General features: G+C 50.9%; 2 protein-coding genes across 7 annotated transcripts in view; one reads left to right on the top strand and one right to left on the bottom strand.

Moving 5' to 3' along the window:
• CAMKK2 (calcium/calmodulin dependent protein kinase kinase 2) overlaps positions 1 to 3,159 on the top strand; it is a 54,588-nt gene extending 51,429 nt beyond the window's left edge. For 2 of the 4 annotated variants that reach the window (XM_024120954.3, XM_024120956.3), the window contains one exon: positions 2,649 to 3,159. In XM_024120954.3, the coding sequence (XP_023976722.1) occupies positions 2,649 to 2,721 (73 nt within the window). In that variant the 3' untranslated portion in view covers positions 2,722 to 3,159. Of the gene's footprint in view, positions 1 to 2,471 lie in introns of all 4 variants that reach the window. The other 2 variants (XM_028480258.2, XM_028480257.2) reach the window with 1 other exon arrangement.
• A 5,107-nt stretch (positions 3,160 to 8,266) lies between these two features.
• P2RX4 (purinergic receptor P2X 4) overlaps positions 8,267 to 17,393 on the bottom strand; it is a 16,680-nt gene continuing 7,553 nt past the window's right edge. For all 3 annotated transcript variants that reach the window (XM_007123245.4, XM_028480073.2, XM_007123247.4), the window contains 10 exons: positions 17,037 to 17,108; positions 16,848 to 16,920; positions 16,301 to 16,397; positions 12,572 to 12,652; positions 12,326 to 12,467; positions 12,095 to 12,231; positions 9,578 to 9,671; positions 9,391 to 9,456; positions 8,956 to 9,051; positions 8,267 to 8,486 (listed from right to left, as the gene is read on the bottom strand). In XM_007123245.4, coding sequence (XP_007123307.1) covers positions 8,460 to 8,486; positions 8,956 to 9,051; positions 9,391 to 9,456; positions 9,578 to 9,671; positions 12,095 to 12,231; positions 12,326 to 12,467; positions 12,572 to 12,652; positions 16,301 to 16,397; positions 16,848 to 16,920; positions 17,037 to 17,108 — 885 coding nt within the window. In that variant the 3' untranslated portion in view covers positions 8,267 to 8,459. The remainder of the gene's footprint in view (positions 8,487 to 8,955; positions 9,052 to 9,390; positions 9,457 to 9,577; positions 9,672 to 12,094; positions 12,232 to 12,325; positions 12,468 to 12,571; positions 12,653 to 16,300; positions 16,398 to 16,847; positions 16,921 to 17,036; positions 17,109 to 17,393) is intronic.

Raw genomic sequence — 17,393 nt, 5'->3', positions numbered from 1 at the left:
GTGGGTAGAGCTGCCTGTTGCTCTGGTGGGCAGAGCTCAGTAAAACTTTAATCTGTTTGACTGCTGACGGGTGGGGCTGGGTTCCCTCCCTGTTGGTTGTTCGGCCTGAGGCAACCCAACACTGGAGCCTACCTGGGCTGTGGGCAGAGCTCAGTAAAACTTTAATCCTCTTGTCTGCTGATGGGGGGGGCTGGGTTCCCTCCCTGTTGGTTGTTTGACCTGAGGCAACCTAACACTGGAGACTACCTGGCTCTTTGGTGGGGCTAATCGCGGACTCTGGGAGGGCTCACGCCAAGGAGTACTTCCCAGAACCTCTGCTGCCAGTGTCCTTGTCCCCATGGTGAGCAACAGCCACCCCCCCGCCTCTGCAGGAGACCCTCCAACACTAGCAGGTAGGTCTGGTTCAGTCTCCCCTGGGGTCACTGCTCCTTCCCCTGGGTCCCGATGTGCACACTACTTTGTGTGTGCCCTCCAAGAGTGGAGCCTCTGTTTCCCCCAGTCATGTCAAAGTCCTGCAATCAATTCCCACTAGGCTTCTAAGTCTAATTCACTAGGAATTCCTCCTCCCGTTGCCGGACCCCCAGGTTGGGAAGCCTGACGTGGGACTCAGAACCTTCACTCCAGTGGGTGGACTTCTGTAGCCTGACGTGGGGCTCAGAACCTTCACTGCAGTGGGTGGACTTCTGTGTTATAAGTGTTCTCCAGTCTGTGAGTCACCCACCCAGCAGTTATGGGATTTGATTTTACTGTGATTGTGCCCCTCCTACCGTCTCATTGTGGCTTCTCCTTTGTCTTTGGATGTGGGGTATCTTTTTTGGTGAGTTCCAGTGTCTTCCTGTCGATGATTGTCCAGCAGCTAGTTGTGATTCTGGTGTTCTCGCAAGAGGGAGCGAGAGCACGTCCTTCTACTCCGCCATCTTGGTTCCTCTCCCAACTTCATTCCTTTTTATGGCTGAATCATATTCCATTGTTTGGATATACCCACATTTTATTTCTCCATTCATCTGGTGCTGGACATTGTTTCCATTTTGGAGGCTATCATGCATGAATAATGCTGCTGTGAACATTCTTGTAGAAGCAGCAGCTGTTTCCGTTTCTTAGGAGTTGGCTTATGAGATGAAATTTATTGGCCACCATAGGAGTCAGGTGCTTATATGATAATATAGGAAGACCATTTGGGGATCATTTATGCTTAAAAAAGGAGCAGGGAAAGCGGCAGTTAGCCATCAGAGCCAATCATCAACAGCCTGCGAAGGCTGCCTTGGTACCTGCCAAATTGTTCCCAGCCGTCTCTGCAGCAGATGATGGGGTGACCCCGCCTATGCTTTGAGCCTCACAGGGTGACAGGGTGAAGCCTAATGGACTGGCCTTTGCTGGGCCCTTCTCTTCTCAACCTCAGTTTTAGAGTTTGCCTCCCTTTTTGTGCAAGTCTGTTGTTTATTTCACCTTTTATTTTTAATGAGATCAAAGTTGCAAGACACCAAAGACTGATATTGGCCCAGAGGACTTTACTGCCTCTTTATTCCCTCACCTCAGTCCCAGCAGCACCTGGGGATTACCTGCCCTTGCCCTCAGCCCACAGGTGGGATGCTTTGGTTGTCCCAATGGTCCAGCACTCTGGAGCTCTTAGGGCTCAGTCAGTCGTTAGAGGCCTTGGGCCCATGGCCCACTAGCTGTCTGCAGGGAGACCAGCTGGTGTGAGCAGGCAGCTGTAGGGCCTCATTGGTTATCCAGTTACAACTCTCCTCCCAGGAGACTTGACCCCCTATTCTTTGGCAGAAACGTAAAAGCCAGTGAGTGTGAGTTTTAAACAAAGAGGAGTTTCTTCCTAGGAATGTACAGACATCACGCTTGCCCTTCCCTCGTGCGAGGGCGGTTGCCCTTCCCTCGTGCGAGGGCGGTTGCCCTTCGGGCCCAGGGCACACAGTAGGCATTAGTCCTGCGTGGCAAGCCCAACAGCTCCCCTTAGGAGGGGCATTGTTTGCTTGATGATGGCAAAGGGTTTGGGCCTCTCCGTGGGGACCTTCCCTTCCATTTCCCATTGCACTGCCCATGTCCGTCACCCCAGGCAGCCCTAGCTGGGGACACCAGGACACTTCTTCCCACCAACTTGGTCTCCCGCTCCGATCACACATTGCCGAGCTGAGGGCCCTTCTCTTCGTCGGAGGTGTCCCTTGGGCCTGTGTGCGGAGGGCGGTTCTGTTGACCATTTCCTGAAGGCTGGCTGTGTGCCAGGCCCAGTCCGGCATGCTGCTCGTTGTCCCAGAAACGCAGCTGGGGGCTGAAGACAAGTGTCACCGTTGCTGCCCCGGAAGAGCTTAGAGCCTAAAGCCCTCGGTGAACAGGCCCCAGTGTGGAGCTCACACGACTTGTGACATGTACCATGATTTTAGGTGTTAGGCCCCTAGATTAACAGCTATTTTTATAGTTCCTTGCTATTTTTGCCCATGATGCTGGTTTTCCATTTACAGAGGGGATACAGTCTCCTTTGAAACTTTCATGTGAGCAAGAAAAACGGGGGAGAGAATCTAAAAGAAGTTAAGTAAATAACGCCCATCCCAGGTGGTGTGGGGCCGCGGGAAACCTTGGTTCAGGGCCGTGCCAGCATCGCGCTGGGGCTTAACACGGGTTTTCTGTTTGGTGAGCAGGAAGCAAGGCAGCGAAGACAGCCTCAGGGGCCCCGACCCGCCTCCTGTGGGGGAGGAGGAAGCGCTCTTATGAAAGGCAGCCCAGGCGTGGAGAGTTGGGGGGCCCTGGCCCCCGGCTCCGGCAAGCGGACGCATCCTCCGCAGCCGGACGAGGTGATGGAGTAGCTGCCGGACCTCGACCTCGCATGCACGTCTCACCTCTGCGGGCTGCGCCCTGCGTTTCCATAGCAGCATGTCCTACGGAAACCGAGCACGTGTATAGAGCCTTGACCATCATCTCTGGTTATTGTTGTTGTTGTTTTTCCCATTTGTTTGATTTCTTTATTGTTTTAAAGGAGACAAAAAAAAAAAAAAGACGACTCCATGACATCGACCTTGGCCACTGGCTGGCTGAATGGGAGGGTGTGAGGAGTTGCAGACCCAAAGCCACGTACATTTGGGGACAATTGCTTTTTAAAATGTTTTTATGCCAAAAATCCTTCCTTGTGAACTCAGAATCATGTCAGATATACCAAGTGAATGTGTGTGGAGTTTGAAAATCGGGGAAAACTGGCAGGAAACTCTGGTGGTGTGGTCTGAGACCACACTCGCTGCGTTTGAAAGGGAGGGGAAGAGCGGGTGTGACTTCGCGCAAAACCCCAAGCCCCGAACCGTGGCTCCTTCTAGAACTGTGGACTCAAGGAGTCAGGACAGGGCTAGCCCTCAGTAGCTGCAGGGAGCTTCGAGGCAACTTATTCCTAAGAAGGACTTAATTTTTTTTATGAGTAGAGCTGTAGTCAGGAAAATGGAAAGGGCTTGACCCTTAACAGCTTCACAGGGGGGATTTTCCAGCCTCAGAGGGGCATTCAGTGGTTGTGGTGGGACATCTCCCCTAAAGGACTGAACAAGTGTGTTTCTTTATGATAGCCGCTCAAAGCTGAAACTTTTCTTCAGTAGTTGAGGGAGCTCTGGTAAATCTCTTGTTAAATTACAAAAACTTCAGGGTGAAATCCTACACTTCCATGTACATTACATGGCTTAAGAGTAAACAACAACAAAAACTACTTTCAATTTTCTAACCAGTCTGAACTCTAGAGCAGTTCAGAAATCATTTCGAGCTTCCAGGATCTCTCCCATGGCTTCAGGGATGTGATCGGAGTTAGAGCCAATGAAATCTATGCCTGTATATTAGCAGCTCACCTTGTTTATAACCTGTGTATTCTAGAGGCTGCTAAGGTTCTGTTTTCTTCTTAAATACTAGCTGATTGTTGTAGTCAATGAAACACTTATCCAGTTTCTGGAGGGCCAGTTAAGAAATACTTTCATTCAACTGAGACACAAATGATCATCCTTACCAGCAAAGCTCTGTTTGGATCTATACAATAACTTTAGGGCGCCCTTTAAGAGAAGATTATGGAAACCTAGAGCAGTCCTCAGGTCCAAGGGAACCAGGGCTTTGTACAGGGAGTTCCTTTTTGTAGCCAGAAGTCCAGAAAGAAAAAGTTTACCTTTTTGACTTCCAACTAACCTTGGGAAGTTTGGTTGCAGTTCAAGTGGACTTCTTCCAGAGCCACACGTAGGTGAGTGTGAAGTTCAAGAGGGAGGAAAATTGGAAGAACTTTGTCTTCCTTCCTTCTTTGGAATTCCCAGTGCTCTGTGGAATCTGGCTTGGGGGAAATAGTGTCAGTGATTGGGCTCAGAAGGACGTGCTTTCCTGTAGTTTCTGGCAGATCAGTGCTGGTTATGAGGACTTTTTGCAGAGAGACAGAGAAGCAGGCCTTGTTCCCCCGTCCAGCGCGTTCACAGAGCCCGGGTGTTCTTGGCTTCCATCAGGCTTCATAAGCTCTTGACTGTCATTTAGCCAGACTTTTCATGCTACCTTAAAAGCAGTACCGAGTTAGAGAATGTTGGTTTCCAAGAGCAAAGGACACCCATCTGCTGGAGGGTCCTCTGGCCTGCTTTCTTTCTTTCTGTAATCTGGTACTTCCTCTCACCTCCTGTGCTTGTTTAAATTTACAGGCTCCAGCCTTCCTGGGAGCACACAGGGTCTGGTTAGTTTGCAGTAAGCACCTTGCAGTGGTTCAGGTCAACCGGTCCTTAGTCTTAGTCCTAGCCTGTCTCTTTGGACTCTGGCCTGGCCGAGTGGCTCGCCCAGGGAGGGCGGGCAGCCTGCAGAGCCTCTGCAGAACTCCTCCTGTGTTTACACAACTGCATCGGGCGACGCCATTTCTCCCACCACGAAACTCTCCGTCTAAGGGTTCACATGTGGAATGCCAGCGATCAGGCAGCACTGAGCAATGTAGGCGGGTGGGTTGGGGGAGGCCCACGTTCATTACTTTTTTTCTTTTTTTTTTTTTTTTACACTAAGAAACACCAAAGAAAGCTGTGGAAAGGAACCGCCCCACTGAGAAAAGTATAAGCAAAAGAGGGCTGTAACATAAAGCATTAGAGCTACTTGGAGCGCAAACTTTTGGGGTTTGTCTCCACTCCTAAAGCACAAACACTGATTTTTTTCAAAAGCCGGCTCTGTCAGGAAAGGGCAGGAGCTTTTCCAGGTGAGCGAAAAGGGTGCCTATCCGTCTCTTCCATTACTGGCTCATCTGTGGGACCAGTTGGGTGTAAGCAAGCGGTGGCCTGTACCTGTGGCTTTGAAGCAGCACATGTTCTCTACCCATCTTTCTTCTGTCCTGTTCCACTTCCCCATCTATTCCGCAGCCTGGCCAGTGGCTCCCATAAAGCCTTATCTAGCCCCTTGTTGGCACTTGGGGCCCGAGAGGCCATCTCCCCTCTGGTCTGGGCTTTTCCGTGAGTTAGGGCTCCCCTCCTCAAAGCCTTTCAGGACAAGGAGGGGAAAGCTGTGCATTTAGACACAGGCTCCACCTGTCGCTCTCACCCATCTTCCAAAGGGGAGCTTCACGTTGCCAGGGGAAAGAACCAAGACCTCCACTCACTTCCAAGGTGCTAGGTAAGGTTTCAAGGTCGTTGATTCCCATCTTCTCTCCAGCTTTACGGGCCGAGTTTCGTGGGATTGCTGACTTTTCTATCCTGTGATTGATTTCATGCCCGATGCTTCTGTTTTATTCCTGATCCTTTCTACTATGCATTTTCCTTTTATCAGGTGTACAAAGTTAAATACTGTGTATTTATCACTAAAAAGTAAATGAACTTAAGAGAAAAAATAAGCCTTCAGTGTTTTTCCACAAATGTTTAAGCTTCTCTGTAAACTTGAAATAAACAGACAGCAAAATGGTGCAAAGCCTGGGCCTCTTTGGGATGTTTTTGTTGGTCGTTTAATTAAGTCAGTGCTCTCGAGGTCATCTGTCCTTATGTCTTCCTTCCTTAAGCTGACAGCAGGATCAAATGCCCATCAGGGCTGATGTACTCAGCAAATCCCTAATTTCAGCATGTCCTCGTACCTCGCTACTCAGAGTGTGGTCCCCGGATCAGCGTCACCTGGGACTGGGTTAGAAATTCATATTCCCAGGCCCCATTTACACACGATCCCCAGGTGACTGACCTGTATGCTGAAGCTTGCAGAGCACTGCTCTGCCAGGCAGGTCACTGACAGATAGGTTCTTCTGATGGAGACCAAACAGGCGAGCAGCTACGGGAGCAGTTTTAATCACACATTGAATGCGTCCTGTGGGTAGGCACGCAACGTGACACTTCACCCGTGAGGTAGGTATTAACCCCATTTTATGGATCATCATCTGTAAACCGAGGCTCAGAAAGTACGCTGAGTTTGTCAGCAGATTCAGTGTTCTGCAGAGCCTTGATGGTTGCCGGTTTTCACGGCCTCTGGAGACTATTTTATTTTAGAATGGTTGCTTTCTCCAGACTGCGGGCTGAGGGTTCCCTGTATTCTAAATGTGAACCTAGCCCACAGGATTGCTTTACTAGCTTTGAACTTCAGTTTTCTGTTATCAAGCGACAGTAGATGAAATCTGAAAGATTCCTGTTCCATTACTGCAGAAATACAAGTGAAATACTGGCCTTCCAGAGACAAGGGCAGGTGTTCCTGTTCAAAGACCCCACTGAGAACCTGATGAAAGCGAGCAGAAATGCACACAGGTGCATCACTTTGCACAGTTTTAGGGGTTTCAGAATCTCCTAGAAGGTCATCCATGGATGCAAGGCTGAAGGAAGCCTACTTAAGAGGCAGTGCCAAGGAGTGCCAACAAGTGGGGCTGTAGCAGAATGCAAGATGATTCTGGTGAGTAAAGGGCAATGCCACCCCCAACCCTCATCCCACCTGGCTGTGGCATTCCATTTTAGAAAAGGGAGGCTGAAGGAAGCCTTCCTCACCCCAGTAACCATCACTCCTTAGCCTGCAAGATAATAAGCCTTTCCTAAAAATTCCAGCTCCATGTGACTGGTGTGTTCAAGCAGGCATTTTTCAGAAAGGTAGCTTGAACCAGAACTTTTTCAAAGGGGTCTGTAAACTTTTTTCTTTTTTCCCCAGAGCAAGAAAAGCCCGGGTTGGCCATTTATCCTGCAGAAGCAGAGCACTTCTAAAATAAACGTTCCCTTCAGCAGTTGCAAATGAATTCATAACAAGCAGGAGGGGCGGGCTGCTTTCTTTAGGGAGATCCTGAACACCTGATGCAGAATAAAGTCGGTGTGAAGGCAAGCTAGAAATAACTTCATTAACATTTCAAATCGGTGGCAGGGTAGGTGTAGGGGGTGCTGCTTTTGCTTGGAGGTTTCTGGAAGGCAAATGAGGAGGAGGGAGGATAAGCCACCTTCGTGTCACCTAAAACTGTTCCCTGTAGTGTAGACCCACACTTTTATGTAAAATGTAAGCACCGGTAAGACAAACAGTACACCACAGAAAAAAAATCTCGTAAACTCTATAGGAACACAAGCTAACGAAGATCAAGCTTCTTAGGCTTTAAGAGAAGGTTAAAGTAGAAAAAAAAAAAAAAATACCTAAGCTCCAGCAATAGACTGTTTCAGGAGCACAGTGAGCTGGGATAACAAATGGATTTACTGGTCCAAGTAAAGGGGAAGGAAGGAAAGTTCTAGCTCACGCTGTGAAACCACACAGATTAAGAAATTTTTTTTTTTTTTTGTGGTATGCGGGCCTCCCTCTGCTGTGGCCTCTCCCGTTGCAGAGCACAGGCTCCGGACGCGCAGGCTCAGCGGCCATGGCTCACGGGCCCAGCCGCTCCGCGGCATGTGGGATCCTCCCGGACCGGGGCACAAACCCGGTTCCCCTGCATCGGCAGGCAGACGCGCAACCACTGCGCCACCAGGGAAGCCCAAATCATTTGTTTTAATGTTTGGTCCTCAATCATCTCAATGTAGCTCTTCTCAAAGGAAAAACACTAGCTCCGCCTCATGACCTCGTGGTTGAAGCCTCTGGTGGGGGGAGAGGAATAGCAGCCCCGGTGCGCCGAAGAGCTACAAGCACAGCCAGGTGTCCCGCCTTCCTTATACAGTGCTTGAGTGGAGCGCCGGGCCTCGGAGGACTGGGCCTGTCTCGAAGGGGGCTGGCGATGGGAGCCTCTGAGGAGACCCGGCCCTGGAGAAGGCCCCGGCCCTGTAGCCACAGCCACTTCACTGCCCTCGGGCCAGAGCTTGCCCCAGTGACCCCAAATAGAAGGAACGGCAGAGATGACCCAGCCACAGACAGGAGGTGACCAATGTGCACAGTGGTTTACTATGCAAACCCTACACACAAGACATGGGAGCAGCTGGGCAACCCTGCAGTACTTGTGGAGACGGACTCCGAATCTGGAACGTCCTCTGGGGTGACGTGGCAGGCAGCCTTTTCTCCCTCCTTGCTGTGCTCTGATGAGGGCCGAGGAAAACCCAGGTGTGGGGTGGGCATCATTGGTCCCTGTCACTGCCAAGACCCTGCAAAGAACAATATGCTTATCGTCAGTTGATATGCTTATGGATACACGTGCACCCGCCCTGTGCTGCCCGCAGGCAAGCCCGGACCATTTGGGGCAGGTGGGAATCGGGCACTTTCCCTGAGGACGTCTGGACAGCCCTTCACAACTGAGCGTATTCAGGTAGGTCCTCTTGCTCTGCAAGGCGAATTTAAGTAGAGTGTGGGCAGAGGTTTTGTCCTGATATCCATTATCATAACTAACCTGAGACATCACTGATTAAAATGAAGGCTAGATTTTAAAGAGTGAGTCCATTTGAAGAGAAGTATGAAGTAAAGGCTAGTACAGATGGTCTAGAAATGGAGCAGATGACAAGAGTCGCGTGTGACTGCCTGAGCGGACAACACGCCTAAATGAACTAGGGGTTCTCACCGCTGGTGCGCGGGGCAGGTGAGGTAGGGCGCCTGCTGGGAGCGCGGGAGGTGACCTACCTGCTCGTAGTCTTCCACATATTTATATTTCTTCTCCCGATAGTAGTATCTTTTCTTCATGCAGTAGAGGACTATGACGTCACACAGCACTGTCGTCTGAACGTAGCACAGGGCAAGAAAGAATGAGGCAGGAGGCTGTGGCCCCTATTATTCTGTGTGCACCCCTTCCCACAAGCCTGGGATCTTCCAAGGAAATGAAAGGCTCCTCCATCTCTCCGAGGGGAAAGGTTAGGGCCCGAGGGGCGTGGTCTTGGAGAAGAGCAGGAGGAAGCAGGCGGGGATGGGGAAGGGAAATGAGCCTGGAAGGTCGAGCCTAGAAACAAGTCTGGGGTCAAGGGGAAGAACCAGGATGCCAGCAGAGGGTCTCAGCTTGCTGTGCTGGGGGGGGTCACAGCCCCAGGCGGGTGGCCAGAGAGGTCTAAGTGAGCCACTCACCACCCCTAAGAGCGCCAAGCCGGAGCCAATGTTGATCATGGTGGGGATGATGTCAAACTTCCCAGCCTGCAAATGACGGGAGAAAAAGCAGCAGCTGTGATAGGGGAGGGGAGAGGGCCCCTTGCCCCTGGCCAGCCCAGAAGAGGGCCGGTGGGCTCTGAACGAGGGGAGCCGGCGGCCAGGCTACCTTTCCAAACACGACGATGTCGAATCGGATGCCGTAGGCTTTGATGAGCGTGCGGTGCTCGGCGCCGGTCAGGTCGTTGTAGTACTTGGCAAACCTGGGAAAGGAGGCCGAGTTAGAGGGAAAAGGCACAGGGAGGCCTGAGACAGCCTCTGGGTCCTGCTGAGGGATGTCAGAGCGAACTCCCGAGGCCCTGGCGGAGTTGGCGCTGGCTTAGGGCTCGCTCTGCCTGCTGAACGAACCACACTCGAGCACCTCGGGGCTTCGCCTGGCTAACGTGAGCCACGCAGAAGGAGGGCTGGCCTGTTGAGGAGGAGGGCGCTGGGGCCCGCAGGGCAGAGGGTCTGGGCTGCTGGCACGGGGGCGCACGAAGAGATCCGTCCTCTGTCATCACCCTCACTTCCTACGACTTAAAATGGAACTTCCTCCTCTGAGAGCCCTTCCTGATACAGCTGAGCCCCGTGTCTCTCAAGGAGACCCTGGCCACTAACAGAAGGTGGCCAGCCAGCAGTGATGGCCAAGTCTGCTTTGTGGGTGGGGGGACCGAGCATCTCAGCACTGGACATTTTTTGTATGAAAGAACCATTGATCCATCAATTGGATGAGTGGATAAACAAAATGTGTTATATCCACACCATGGAATATTATTTAGCCGTAAAGAGAAGTACTGATAAATGCCACAACATGGATGAACCTGGAAAAAAAACATGATGCTAGGTGAAAGAAGCCAGTCACAGAAGGCCGCATATTGTATGAGTCCATTCCTGTGAAAGTCAAGAATCGGCAAACGAGGTAGATTAGTGGTTGCCAGGGGCTGATGTAGCTGAAGGGATAGAGGGATAGAGCTAAAGGGTCTGGGGTTTCTTTCTGAGGTGATGAAAATGTGCTGAAATTGACTGTGGTAACAGTTGCACAACTCTGTGAATATACTAAAAACAACTGAATTCTACACTTTAAATGGGTGAACTGTGTAGTATGTGAACTATATCTCAATAAAACCATTTAAAAAGGACCACTAGGAGGGGGATTCCCTGGCAGTCCGGCGGTTAGGACTCTGTGCTTCCACTGCAGGGGGCATAGGTTCAACCCCTGGTCGGGGAACTAAGATCCCACATGCAAAAATAGAACACAAAGAGGCATGCTGGGGGGAGAACCATTGAGACCGATACCATTTCCTGCCCGTGTTATACAGGGGATCCACCAGGAGCCTAAGCTGTGGCCTGAGATCTGTCTGGCCCACAACTTCCATGCCGTGGTCCAGGCCTGGGGAACTCAGGTGGGGCCTGATGCTGGTGGGGGTCGGGGGGTGGGTGTCCTTGTGAGGGTCCCATCGGCTTCTCTGTTCTGGGGTTCCAACCCAAGCTTGAGGTTTTCCACAATGGTTTCTACAAGAAACTGTGTAACCGCAGAGATAGAGCAATGCAAATCTGACTCCCTTACTAGGGAAAAACGCAAGCATCTGCCCTTCTATCAGTGAGCCAGACGGTTCAAGAGGACAGCAGATGCTCCGTGCATTTGATTCCACACATCACCACTAGAGGGAGACAAGAGCAGCAAAAGAGCACCACTGACCCTACTTGGAAATAGGGTCTTTGCAGATGTAATTAGTTAAGATGCAGTCATACTGGATTAGGGTGGACCTCAAATCCAATATGACTGGTGTCCGTAAAAGAAGAGAGACAAAGGACACAAAGACACAGGCACAGACAGGAGAAGGCCATGTGACGACAGAGGCAGAGATTGAGTAATGTGTCTATGAACCAAGGGCCACCAAGGATTGTCAGCAGCCATCAGAAGCTGGAAGAGGCAAGGAAGGAGCCTGGCCTGCTGACACACTGATTTTGGGCTTCCAGCCTCCAGAACTGTGAGAGAACAGATTCCTGCTGTTTCAAGCCACCCAGTTTGTGGTCATTTGTTACAGCAGCCCCAGGAAACAAATACACAGCACTTCTAGCAGGGAGATACCAGCAAAGGCCTTTCTTGAGGCTAAAACTTGTATCCCCCACACCTTGGAGATTCTGGGGGCCAGATCAACTGAGAAACCAATTCATGGATCAGGCCCCAGAGGCCTTTGGACTGGAGGACCACAGGTTCATCCACTCCTCAAAATGAGTGAGCAGAGGGCCTTCCCTGGCGGTCCAGTGGTTAGGGCTCCGCACTTGCGCTGCAGGAGGCCTGGGTTCAATCCCTGGTCGGGGAACTAAGATCCCACAAGTGCACAGCCAAAAAAAAAAAAAAAGGAAAAAAACCCAGCAGGGTACTGGCTGAGGCTGGCCAGCCCAGGAAAGCTAAGCAGACAGTCGTTCTGGAGGCAAGAAAAGGCGAGGAGGGCTCTCACAGGTCGGGATGCCACAGGGGCAAGGCCCTGCTTGGACCACTCTCCCTGGCACACGCCTCCCCACCTGCCCTTGGGGTGCTGCCTGAGTGCTGGTCTTGGGTGGGCGTGGAGGCCCCCACTGGGGAGTGATGCAACTGCCATCCCCCCAGCACATGAGGAATGGGGCCCAATCTCACACCCACCTGAAATTGTAGCCTGGGGACACGTTGTGGTCCACGTCCCGGGTGTCCAGGCGGCGGAAGGAATACCTGGGCAAGCAGTGGGAGGCAGCTCTGTCCAGGTTGCAGTCCCACTTGATCTGGATGCCCATGATGCCTCCCTGTGGGTTGCGGACAGACAGAGCAAGCTTTCCTCAGGGCCCTTCTAGAAGATGTGTCAAAGTCTGTGTTAGAAAAGCCAGGACCTACACCTACCTCGACAGCCATGTCCTGGAAGCTGTGCCCTGCGTTCTCCACTATTTTGCCAAGTTGGAATACGGGGCAGAAGGGATCTGTTTTAGTGTCATAAATGCACGTTTTGAGGTAGGCAGTGGTGATGTTGGGAAGGATATTCCTCCTAAAGTTGGGAGGAAGCAGAAAATAGGAGCAAGGAAAACCTCAAGGAAGAGCCAGAAGTTTCTCCAAGACACTGGTGAATTCACACAGCTGGCCACCACTTACTTGCTGAAATTAAATTTGGGATACCAGATGTTGTTCTTAATCAAAAGAGTGAAGTTTTCTGCAGCCTTTAAAAAAGCAGGCCTGAAAAAAATTACAGCGTATTGTTAATAAAAGGACAAACATAGGTACACTCCTAATATACCTAGGTAATATTTTTAAGTCGCATACACGTGTCTTACAACGTCACTTTGCCAAGATAGAAGTAAAACATATCTCGTCTTTTCTACTTTCCTCTGCATAAACACTAGGTCAAGAGAGGAGACTGCAAACCAAGGCTTCTGACTTCTTCTAGTCATGGAAGGGCAGGGCCTCTTCCTCAAGGCAGTGGGAATTTAAGAACCTGAGGATTAGCTAACCAAGGGCGGGAGGGGTGGTGCCTCGTGGCGTCACTAGAAATCACTCATCCGGCAGGTGCTGGGTTTCAGGGCTTACCTCGCTCAGGTATTCTCGGGAATGCTCAACAGATCTGGTTTAAGAAGCAAAAGCAAAGGTGAATTCACCTACAGGCTGGACACAAGAAGTGCACGTCTGCTGCCGCACCTCCTCTTGGAAGTGCCACATCAGCTCCTGCTGACAGTAGGAGTTGAATTCCCCAAGGGGACCCCGCTGCTTTGCAGGGTTTCTACGGGAGGAACTGGCACTGTAGACTGACCCCTCAGTAGGGGGGCCCCCTGACCCAGGTGGAATCTTTTTGTTTGTTTGTTTGTTTGGCTGCACCACATGGCATACAGGATCTTAGTTCCCCAACCAGGGATCAAACCCGTGCCCCCTGCAGTGGAAGCATGGAGTCTTCAGCACTGGACCGCCAGGGAAGCTCCCCAGGTGGAATCTTTGAAGCTATAAAAAACCTCAGCACTCTTCCCCATGCTGAGAAAGGAGCAAGGCCAGTGATGAGGCCACACAATGTGGAGAGCTGAGCCTGTCGCTACCGCTGACAAAGACCTTGACCAAGGCACTTCTTCTGGGGCTTTGAATTCCCTCGTCCCTGTATCAAGGGGATGGGCTACATCAAGGTTTCTCAAACTTCTGTCACTCCCTACACCACTGTGTGCCTCATGGGCAATACTTGTCTTTACGATTAACCCTCCTTTAAAAAAAAATTGAGGTGAAATTCAGAGAACATAAAATTAACCATTTGAAAATATACAATTCAGTGGCATGAAGTACATTCACAGTGTTATACAACCATCACCTCTATCTAGTTCAAGAACATCTTTATCACCCCGAAAGGAAACTGCCTGCCCATCAAGCAGCTACTATCCATTCTCCCCTCCCCTCAGCCTTCGGGAACCACCGATCTACTTTCTTTCTCTATGGATTTGTCTATTCTGGACATTTCATATGAATGGGATCAGACAGTATGTGACTTTTTTGTGTCTGGCTTCTTGCACTTAGCATGTTTTCGAGGTTCGTCCCTGTGGTGGCCTGTGTCAGAGCTTTTTATTCATTCCTTTTTATGGCTCAATAACATTCCATTGTACGTGTTCACCACAATCTGTTGATGGACATTTGGGTTGTTTCCACCTTTAGGATCAACTCACTTTTTTTTTTTTTTTTTTTTTTTTACTGACATTCATTTTGAAATAAAACTTTCCATCATGACCATAAAAAATATCGTTTGCCACAAGTTAGAGGTCATCGTTCAAATAAATATAACTAAGAACAGTGTCATTACGAGCTGTGGTACATATTTTTGACAGCCCAAGGTGCTGAGCCTGGGGCTTGTTCTCGGTGAGAAATGGAAATCAGCGAGGGACAGAGAGGTATTGAAGGTACTCCAGACCAGGATCTCCTCCTTGACATCAGCTAGGGGCTGAATAAGAGCAGAGATGGGAAGACCTTTCTCTCCGTGTGACTCAGTGCTGAAATTTCCTGTATCGGTGTACACTTAAAAATCATCCTACACTGGATTAGATCTATAACAGCGCTGATATAGGCATACATATAGCTGATTCACTTCATTGTACAGGAGAAACTAACACAACATTGTAAAGCAATTATACTCCAAAAAAAAAAAGATCCATAACAGCACTGTCTGCTGAAAATATACTGTGAGGCACAAACCACACTGTAATTTAAAATTTCCTAGTAGCTACATTAAAAAGTAAAAAGAGACGGGGCTTCCCTGGTGGCGCAGTGGTTGAGAGTCTGCCTGCCGATGCAAGGGACACGGGTTCGTGCCCCGGTCCGGGAAGATCCCACATGCCGCGGAGCGGCTGGGCCCGTGAGCCATGGCCGCTGAGCCTGCGCGTCCGGAGCCTGTGCTCCGCAACGGGAGAGGCCACAACAGTGAGAGGCCCGCGTACCGCAAAAACAAAAACAAACAAAAAAAAAAACGTAAAAAGAGGGAATTCCCTGGCGGGCCTGTGGTTAGGACTCTGCACTTCCACTGCAGGGGGCGCTGGTTCCATCCCTGGTCGGGAAACTAAGATCCCACATGCTTCGCCGCCAAAAATAAAGTAAAAAGAAACAAGCGAAATGAACTTTTCTGTAATAAGCCAATATATCTATAATGTTACTCCAACGTAAACAACATACAATGTTATTAATGAGATACTACATATTCTTTTTTTTTTTTTTAATAATAAGCCTTGAGAACCTGGAGTGTATTTTACCCTGAGAGCTCATTTTGGACCCAGCTGCATTTCAAGTGCTCAGCAGCCACACATGGCCACCGGCTCCATAAAGTCCTTTCCAGCTCCAGAATGCTAGGATTCCTCGTCTTCTAGTATTTCCCTCCTTTGCCGGAGCTGCTGCCCTCAGCAATCCGCAGTCCTCACCATTTTCTCGTGTTGCGACACACCCAGGATGAGGTTCACATGGTTACCTGCTCCCCTGGGCTTATCTAGGCCTCAGTCTGAACGCTGAGTAAGAAAGGCCCCAGGTTGCCAGCAGTTCCGAGAGCATTACTTCTGACTCCACCCACTCACAGCACAGCTGATCGCAGTTAGGAAGAATGTTATTCTAGGCAACCTTGAACCTGCTCTAGTTTATAAAACACACTTTAACGGACATTAATAATTTTCCTGCCCAGCATCTGTACCTTTTTTCTGGTAACAGAACCCCACACTTCCTTTAAAAGCCACACCCTCTCCCACTCTCAACCTGCGTCATTTGGGTGGGTCTGACTCCCCCGCTAGCTAGGAAGGCACAGGACGCAGGCCTGAGCCATAACCAAAATCCATCCCCCAGCCACAGTGATGGGTTGGATGGGTTGACAGATGTGGCTGAAGCTGTGAAGATGGACAGGTCTAGAATCTCTACGGACAGCTGGGCAGGGAGGCTAGGGACTATGCCACGGGTCCTGCAAACGAAGCCACCACGGAGGGAAGCAGAGCCAAGAGGTGGCGACTCGGATGCTGTCCTTCAAGCCCCAGGTCTAGCCATGCTGGGATCTCTGTGGTTAGTTGAACAACAAACCGCCCCCACTGTGCAAGTGTGCGTGCGTGTTCACACCCGTTTAAGGCCCTGAGAACCGTTTCCTGTCAGTTACTTGCAACTGACAGAGGCCTAATGTAGCAATAAGTCATCTGCACTCTTACCATGAGTGACAAACACCGTGGCCCACTAGCTACTGAGGGTTGCTGCCTTGTGGTTGAGAACCGCCAGCCCAGGGAAGCCTGACTCCACAGGCTGACACCAAGAGCACAAAGCCACAACTCCCCTGCCACCTCTCTCAGGCCCGAGACCCAGCATTTAGGACACTTCTGTCCCTCTGGCAGGACTCACGTTGGCACTTGTGCATCATCCTCCACCGGGCACCAGGCTGCCACCTCGCATGTGTTCATGGTCTCATTGAATGGCACGCACCTTCCCGTTGCAACTCCTACAGGGGCGAAGGGCACCCAGGTCTATGGGGGTCTCCTACTTTCTACTTTGTGAGGCAGAGTAGAAACTCCACCATGCATCCTATGCAATCAATCTTAAGCTAGTCTAATTCTGGGATTTAGACAGCATCCAGAAATTCAACTTGGAGGAAAAGAGTTGTCTGAGTCCAAGGCACATCACTGCTTTGCCAACTGCAGGGCTGGGGTGAAGCCGAGCCACAGGACAGGGCAAGATCTGGGATGGCTTCTGGGGCGCAGATGACAGAGATGAATGTCAAGAGGGTCCCAGGACCCCAGTCTGGACACCAGGCTCTCCCAGGCTTGTGTGGGGGATTTCTCCATCCTGGAGATTTCCCTCTGAGAGGGGGCCCACAGGGGAGGCAGTTTGGTCGGGGGCTGCCCTCCCCAGGCTAAGCGTCTACTGTGGAGTCACAGCCACAGGCTTATACCATTGCTGTGGGTGCCAGCAGAGCCAGTAGTACAGTCGGCATCGGATTCACACACGGTGCTCTTATCTGGAATCTGGAAAAAGAAGAACCAGTGAAAACAGGTTTCACATGGCCTGGTCCCACCCACAGTGGGACAGGCACAGAGAGGTGGGTATGAGACCCGAGGCTCTTCCCCAAGAAGCCGCCTACCTCAGGACAGAGGCCCTGGGTCTGGTTCATGGTGACGATCATGTTGGTCATGATGAAGAGGGAGTTTTCCTCCTGTAAAGCAGGCAGAGGGGAGAGAGTGCTGCATATTACCTTCAGAGGAGCCAGGCAGAGCCACAAGGAAGGCCCTTTACTAGGACAGTGCCTTCACTTCCCCCCCTGTGCCGTGCAGAAAACAGTTAAAAACACTGATCTTGGGGCTTCCCTGGTGGCGCAGTGGTTGCGCGTCCGCCTGCCGGTGCAGGGGGACCGGGTTCGCGCCCCGGTCCGGGAGGATCCCACGTGCCGCGGAGCGGCTGGGCCCGTGAGCCATGGCCGCTGAGCCTGCGCGTCCGGAGC

This window comes from Physeter macrocephalus, chromosome 19, assembly GCF_002837175.3.
Source record: "Physeter macrocephalus isolate SW-GA chromosome 19, ASM283717v5, whole genome shotgun sequence".
NCBI classification, from domain to species: Eukaryota; Metazoa; Chordata; class Mammalia; order Artiodactyla; family Physeteridae; genus Physeter; species Physeter macrocephalus.
Note: the sequence above shows the minus strand (reverse complement) of the source record. Positions and strands in the feature narration are given on the sequence as shown.